The sequence below is a fragment of the Sceloporus undulatus genome, chromosome 9, assembly GCF_019175285.1.
Source record: "Sceloporus undulatus isolate JIND9_A2432 ecotype Alabama chromosome 9, SceUnd_v1.1, whole genome shotgun sequence".
Classification (NCBI taxonomy): Eukaryota; Metazoa; Chordata; class Lepidosauria; order Squamata; family Phrynosomatidae; genus Sceloporus; species Sceloporus undulatus.
The window spans coordinates 15,400,204-15,407,176 of record NC_056530.1 but is presented as its reverse complement, the minus strand read 5'-3'; the positions used below and the strand labels follow the sequence as shown (position 1 = coordinate 15,407,176).

Below are 6,973 nucleotides of genomic sequence, written 5' to 3'. Positions count from 1 at the left end.
CCCGGTTCCGCGCCGTGACTCTCTGCCTTGTCTCCCCCGCAGGGCTGGCGTCCTGTCCGCCTTCGCGGGCGGTGGCTCTGGCGGCGTCGGCGCTGCGCTCGGGGGGCCTGGTGGCGCTTCCGACGGAGACGGTATACGGCGTGGCCTGCCTGGCCCAGGACTCGCGGGCGCTGAGGCAGCTCTACCGGCTCAAGGGCCGCGACCCCCGCAAGCCCCTCGCCCTCTGCCTCCCGGACGTCGCCCTCCTCCCCAGGTACGGACCCAGAGGGAGGGAGGGAGGGAGCCAGAGGGGACCCGGGAGACCGAAGGGACCCACGGAGGACTCCACGGTCTCCTCTTCTCCCGCTGCAGGTACTGCCAGGCAGGCGCCATCCCACAGGGGCTCCTGCACGACCTGCTCCCGGGCCCCGTCACTCTGGTCCTGGAGCGCTCAGAGGAACTCAACACGGACCTCAACCCCTTCACTCCGGTGAGTCTCAGAGAGAGAGAGAGCCAGGGGCGGCTCCTCTCAGACGGAAGCCAAGGGGCCGGAGGATGTGGTGGGGGGCAGTCCGCTTGTGGGCATCCTTCCGGCCCCAAGAGGCTCTTCCAGATCTCCCCAGAAGCTCAGCCCCACCATGAGCCACAATCCCTGCATCTCTGAAGCGGCAGTTAGCATTGCTTCACCTCTGGCATCCTCTTCTTGCAGCTGGTGGGCATCCGCATCCCCAGCCACTGGTTTCCCCGGGAGCTGGCCAGGGTTTGCGCTGCCCCTCTGGCCCTGACCAGTGCCAACGTCAGCAACAAGGGGAGCACCCTGGACGTCACGGTGAGCCCTTCTCCGTCTGCGTGGGGAGGGACGGTTGGGGCCAAGGGCAGGAAAAGGCAGGCCTCTTCTTGCCTTCCAATCACTGGGAATGGGCCACTGCTTCCATCTCTGGCCTTGTGGGGAGTTCCTTGCTCACGTTGGCACTCACCTCTTGCTCTTTCGTTTTTAAAAAGGAGTTTGAAGAGCTCTGGCCTCACCTGGCGCTGGTTGTGGACGGGGGCCCACTTGGAGATATCCACAGTCCGGAGTGCCGCCTGGGCTCCACGGTGGTTGACCTTTCCATCCCTGGCAGGTTTAGGGTCATTCGGCCAGGCTGGTGAGTTTTTGCAGGGGGAGGATGGGATGGTGCAGCAGCCCAGGAGCATTATTGGGGGAGACACACACATGCGCCTTTTGGCAAAGGGATCCCAACAGCACCGCTGCAGGATCAGCCATGCAACCCCCGCCTCCCACCTGAATGTATACAGACTGTATGGCTCGCCATAAGCCTTCCATGCACACTTGATGAGAAAGCAATGTTTCCTGTTGTTGAAGAGAGGGAGCTTCTCTGCCCTTATAGTCCTCTTGTTTCTCTCTCTCTACACAGTGCTCTTTCCCAGACCATGGATATCCTGGTGGGCAAATATGGCCTGGCACATGACCCATCTGGTTCCTGAAACCACCCTCTGCGTCTTTCCTGGGGACACTGTTCTTTGGGCACCTCTTTCCCAGCAGCTTTGTTCAGAAGGATTCTGCTGGGCTTCACCTTCTTGGGGGCAAAAGGACCCTTCCTCCTTGCCTTATGCCACCTTCCTTGGCTCTTGAACATCTCAGCACTTTGACCCGGCTGTGGAGGAAGCGTTCCCTTGTTTTTTGCATTTCCCTCAGCAGCCGTGGGGGGATTGTGGTGGGGGCTGAAGGACACCATGAAGCCCTCCCTCTTCCGTTCCCTGAATGGCTTCTACCAGAGCACAAAGCACTTGCTTTCTGAGTACTTGGAGCAGCTGGTTCATGTGCATGGAAGGCGGACAGATCCTGCGAGGGAGCGCTGGAACCTTTGGGCATGCAGGGGTGCCATTCATCCTGGGGGATCTTTCCCTCCTGAAGTACGGATGGGAGGGACCGACCCAGAGGCAAAGCCAGGCCTGGCCTCTGCAGGACGAGAGGCAGCGTTGGGACCAACCAACCTCAGTAAACCAAAACAGTGGAGACTGTTGCTTCTTGTCTTGACTCCATTCTTTCCTATGCAGAGAAGTGTGTGTGTGTTGTTGTTCTTGTTGTTTCCCTGAGGAGTTAAAGTGTCCTGGCAGTACTGATGCTGGAGGGAGAAGGGCAGAAATGTAGGAATGAAGACAATACAATACCCCCCACCACTGCCTCCAGGGACCCCCGCTACTCTTTCCATTGTGGGGCTTGTGGGGAGGCTTTTCCTCCCAGCCTTCAGACAACATTTTCACAGTCTCTTTAAAGATGGAGGTTGGGCCTGGGCTGGAACAGAGCAAGTGACCCCCTTTTGCAGAGACCCTCCTGCCCCCCCCCCCCACTTCTGCAAAACTGGATTTCCCCTTGATGGAAGAGATGCTGGCATTGGTGGGCAGAGCTTCCCATTTATTGCAAGGGCTGGGGGGGGGGGCTTGTGGGGCATGGGGTCCTAAAACCCTTGTCTTCTGGGAGGGGGGGATGCCTTGGCACCTGATTGCAAGGAGGAAAGGCAGCTGGGATCTGGAGAAGGGGGGACCTTGCCCTGGAGAGGTTGGGGAAAGGCACCTGTTGCTGCCCATGTTCTCTGGCTGGAGTGGGGGGGGGGGGGAGAGGGAGACTTTGGGGGTCCCCTCTTGGTGGGCCCCCCGCCGGGGGGGGGAGGGGGGCCGCGAAGGGGCCCCCAAGGGCCGGCCCCTCTGGGGGGGGGGTCCCTGCATCAGATTTACTCAGCCTTCCTTTGTGGGTCCGCTCCCCCGCCTCCTGCTGGCCCCTTCGAGGGGGCTCTCTGAGGCTGAGACCCTTTTCCAGGATTCTATGGCCAGGAGGAGGAGCTGGGCGGCCTTGGGGGCGTGGCCAGTCACACTCGACCTCCCTCTGGGCAAATGAAGCTAAGAAACCCAGGGGCGTGACGTCACTCAGCGCAAGCCCCGCCCCCCTGGTCGCCTCCGCTGGAAGGAACTCCATTTCCCGTCGGTCTTCGCGGCGCGGAGTCGGAAGGCAGGCAGGCAAGAGAAGGAAGTGGCGGCTGTGGCTGGGTTTGTGACGGCCTCCGAGGGCCTCTTGCTGTTTGGCCCGGCCCCGGTGCCTCCCTCCTGGGCTGCGAGGGAGCGGAGGGCGGAGAGGTGCTCCTTCCTCGGCCTTTGGGCCCAGAGCCTCCCTCCCTCCGGATGTCTCTGCCTCCGTCTCTCCGCTCTGCTCTCCAGCGGGTCTTCCGTGGGATCCTGGCCGAGCACCGCGGGGCCTGGGAGGGGGCCCTCTCCGGCTGCGCTCCGCTCGTGGCCTCCCTGGGCAACGTGGCCCAACAGATGCTGGCCCTGCGGAAGGCGGTGGCTCTCGGCCTCCTCGGCTCTTCTTCCCTGGGGGCCTTCCCGGACCTCCCCCGGAGGCTGAGTCAGAAGCACCGAGGGGCAGCGGAGGCCTTGCTGGCCCAGCTCCGGCAGGAGAAGCTGTAAGGAGGGGAGCCGGCGGGGTCCCGGGGCCGCTCTCCCTGGGGGCAGCGGGTGCCATCTCCTTGGTCCGGGGCCAAGCCTTCGAGAAGGGCCACTGGCGGGTCTTAACGCCTTCCCTTCTTCTCAGGCCGGAGCTGCAGAAGGTGCGGGACGCAGCCGCCGTCCATGTGGCCGAGGTCTGCCTGCTCTGCGATGGACAGCTGGACGCACTGGGCCTGGAGGCCTCCTTCCAGCGGAGCCCCCTCTGCCCCTCCCTGGCCGACATGATGGAGTGGCTCCTGGACATCCAAGCCTTCTACCAACGGACGTATCCTTTGCTGGCTGCATCTTGTTCGATCCTGGGATTTATAGTTTGGTGAGACGGTTCTTTGCCTGAGGATGCTAGGTACCCCTCCACAAACTGCAAATCCCAGGATTCCATAGGAGGTTGCCATGGCAGTCAGTTAGAGCACGGGCCCCAGGAGGAGGAGGGATGTGCATGAGAGAGAGAAAGCATGCGCATGCGTGTTTGTGTGTGAAGGCGTGAGTAGGGCCTGTTCCTCATGTCTGTCCTTAACGCCCAAGAAGATACCTGGAGGCCAAGCTGCTCCTTCTGCAGGTCAGGTATGAGAACCTGGAGGAGATCCAAGCCCTTCCCAAGGCCTGGGAGCAGGTGATGCAACGCGGCCTGCAAAGCCCAGTTGAAGGTAAGCATGGCCATTGGGGTGGGCTGGGGAGCTGGCCTGGTGCCTAATGGCCAGAAAGCTGAGACCCTGTGACCTCAGCCGGCCATCGTACGTGCCACAGATAGGCCCCTGCTGTGCAACAGGGCTCACCTGGCCCTGCCAAAGACAGCCAAGCTTTATTAATTGGGCCGGGGCAGTGGCACCAAGGGAGCCATTAATAGCTGCTCCAAAGACCCCTCTTCCGATCTCCCCCACCACAGATGCCCTGCTGAAGGTCTCTTTCTTCCTGGAAGAAGCCGCATGAGGAGAGAGGCAGCCTGGTGCCCCTGTTACTTGCAGCTGAAAGGTGTGCGCACCTGGATTCTCTCTGGAACAGGCAGTTCTCCTTGGAGGTGGGAAGTCGAGAGCGAGTGCAAAAGGGAGCTGCATGGATCATTGCCTTTTGCGTCAGCCACCTCCGCTTCTGGGGCTAAATGGGATTCGATTCTCTGGCCTCCAGTTGTCCAAGGCAAAGAGGGAGCAGGAGGGACAGGCTGGGCATAGATCTGTGCTCTGGCTTTGCCATGAGGTTGGTACCAGGGATCAGTGGCAGAAGGGAGATGTTTTTTCTGGGCATGGCCAGGCTGAGGGTTTGCCTTTTGCCTGCCTCCTTTCACTCCTTTGGCCTTGCATTCTGTCCACATCGTTTCAAGGGCAGCATCAATTTGTAAAGTCCTAGGATTGTCACTGCAGTTGCTGCCTCTGTTCTGTGCTGGACATAAAGAACAGAGAAAAGGCCGTAGTGGGTCAGACATGCTCTCCAGCCGGTTGCCTGTGGGAAGCCCACCAGCCGAATGTGTCTTGAGGGTCAAAATGCCACTGACATTTGCCTATGGTACGCATTTCCATGTTTCTGTGCCTCTTTAATTGCCTTGCCTCTACAGCCTGTGATTTGTAGTTTGGTAAGGGACTTAGAAGTCACCAAGCTGTCCCTCGGAAGAGGGGGAGTGAGGATTAGATAAGTACTTTGGGAGTTGGTAGTTCAACACAATGAAAGTGGGGTCAAGTGGCACAAAGCATCTCTTCTTTTCCTGCTACTTTTGCAGCATTTTAAAGCCGACACAATAAAAGCCAAAATTATTTTGCACAGTTGCTTTTGGTGTCAGTCAGGCTGATGTTTACCTGCATGCTGGGTCCAGCCCTCCGCCCTCACCCCCTTCGGATGTCCTGAGGATGAAACCGGGCAAGTGGTCACTTCTGGGCCTGAAGGGGTTTATCCGCATGAGGGCGCTGGTGGCCTTTCCTAACACGCAGCTGCTGAGAAATGCGCTTGCTTCCATTGCACACTTAGCACATTCTGTTTCCTGGAGGGATGATGGGTGGGGGGTGCTGGACTGGCCTGGGCAGAAGTGTGACTGCACACTTTAACCCCTAACGTAGGGCCAGAGACCTGTGTGTCCCTGGACCTCCAAAGGGAATCATAGAATCATAGAATCGTAGAGTTGGAAGAGACCACTAGGGCCATCCAGTCTAACCCCCTGCCATGCAGGAAATCCAAATCAAAGCATCCCTGACAGATGGCCATCCAGCCTCTGTTTAAAGACCTCCAAGGAAGGAGATTCCACTACACTCCGAGGAAGCTTAGAACTTGGGCCAGATGGTAGTCCAAACAGGCAGACCTCTCCCTTCGTCTCACTTAAACAACTAGACTCTGCCCTTGAGGTGAGCTGGGAAGCTGAGGCACAATGCCGACCGCTCTCCTCTCCCCTTCTTCCTTGGCCCTGGTGGTTGCCCAGTCCATGCCCAGAGCCCCTGCTGACCTTGTGGGACTGAGGGAGGCACTCTGTCTGGCCAGAAGGCAGGCAAGGGATCTGGCTGCCCTTCCAAGCCGCTCTTGGAAGGGGTGGGTGGTTGGCTCCTGAAGTGTTATTGCCAGAAGATTATTTATGGGGCAATGAGCTCATGAACAGTTCAGACACAAAATGAAAACTATTTTAATGTAGATATCCAAGGCGAAAGATATTTTGGATACAGGGCCTGGACAGTTTTATGGGGAGCAACTATAAATTCTATGCTCAAAGGCGAATTGCTTTGTGGTTTTGCTCTGTCTCTGGCTTCTCCTCCAGGGCTGTCTCCCTCCAGGGCTGCCAAATTCCCCAACCAGTTCCAGAGAGGGATGCTCCATCATCTGACCCTTCAGTGCTTTAGTCAAGGGGGGAGATTCATGGGGAGGGGGGCAACTGGGGGATTTGCCCCGGGAGCAGAGTTCACAAAGAGATGTTTTTGCCATCCTTGGCTTAAGAATTGTCCCTCCTTTTTGAAACAATCTGTTCTGCATTAACGTTGCAAGACCCTGGCCCCCAACCATTTATGTGTATGTATCCTCTCAAATTTATTTGGAAGATTTAAAATGTATAAATAATCCAGTAATTTGGCGGCATGGAGAGGAGAGCTTTAATATGAGCAGAAGATAAACCAGGTCCTCATTTACATGCTTAACCCATTCCATATTTTGCTCACCAGCCTTCCTGGAAAGGACTCGAAAAGGGATTTCTCCTAAAGATCTGCCGATTACAAGCAGACTTCCGTTGCCACGCAGCCTGGAAATAGAGAATACCCCACACATGGGGGGGAGCATTGCACCCCCACAGAGGTGCCCATGGCATGCCAAATGGGGTGCTGAGAAAATACCCCCCCCCCCCCGAGAATTCGGTTAATTTAGCAGGAAGCAGAGCAGAGGAGGGCAGAAAGTGGCCTTTCCCAGTCGGCTCAGGCAAAGGCAAACGGCTGCAGCCTCTCCTCTCTTGTCTGTTCTTCAGCTTTCATAACTTTTGCCATCTTTGACCATAGTCTGATGCTGCTTGGCCATTCATCTGTGACGGGTCTCCTTC

The 6,973-nt window shown here is 57.9% G+C and overlaps 2 protein-coding genes across 2 annotated transcripts; both read left to right on the top strand.

The window, feature by feature from the left end:
• Nucleotides 1-5: 5 nt before the first annotated feature.
• On the top strand, nt 6-2,024 carry YRDC (yrdC N6-threonylcarbamoyltransferase domain containing; the record flags this gene model as incomplete). Its single annotated transcript, XM_042439808.1, has 5 exons — nt 6-253; nt 352-469; nt 689-808; nt 982-1,124; nt 1,395-2,024. Coding segments are annotated over 5 exons (699 nt in total), but the record flags the coding sequence as incomplete, so codon positions are not given.
• Nucleotides 2,025-2,900: 876 nt separating this feature from the next.
• C9H1orf109 (chromosome 9 C1orf109 homolog) lies at nt 2,901-5,234 on the top strand. Its single transcript, XM_042440801.1, has 4 exons — nt 2,901-3,437; nt 3,566-3,745; nt 4,006-4,124; nt 4,364-5,234. The coding sequence occupies exons 1-4, from the start codon at nt 3,157-3,159 to the stop codon at nt 4,405-4,407; spliced, it is 624 nt and encodes a 207-aa protein (XP_042296735.1). The 5' UTR covers nt 2,901-3,156; the 3' UTR covers nt 4,408-5,234.
• The last annotated feature ends 1,739 nt before the right edge of the window (nt 5,235-6,973 follow it).

Excerpts from the sequence above, each read along its gene's own strand:
- C9H1orf109 (XM_042440801.1), top strand. The coding sequence starts at position 3,157 with ATGTCTCTGCCTCCGTCTCTCCGCTCTGCTCTCCAGCGGGTCTTCCGT. Across the intron at positions 3,438-3,565 it reads CAGCTCCGGCAGGAGAAGCT|GCCGGAGCTGCAGAAGGTGC; the intron begins GTAAGGAGGGGA and ends CCTTCTTCTCAG. Across the intron at positions 4,125-4,363 it reads CCTGCAAAGCCCAGTTGAAG|ATGCCCTGCTGAAGGTCTCT; the intron begins GTAAGCATGGCC and ends CCCCCACCACAG.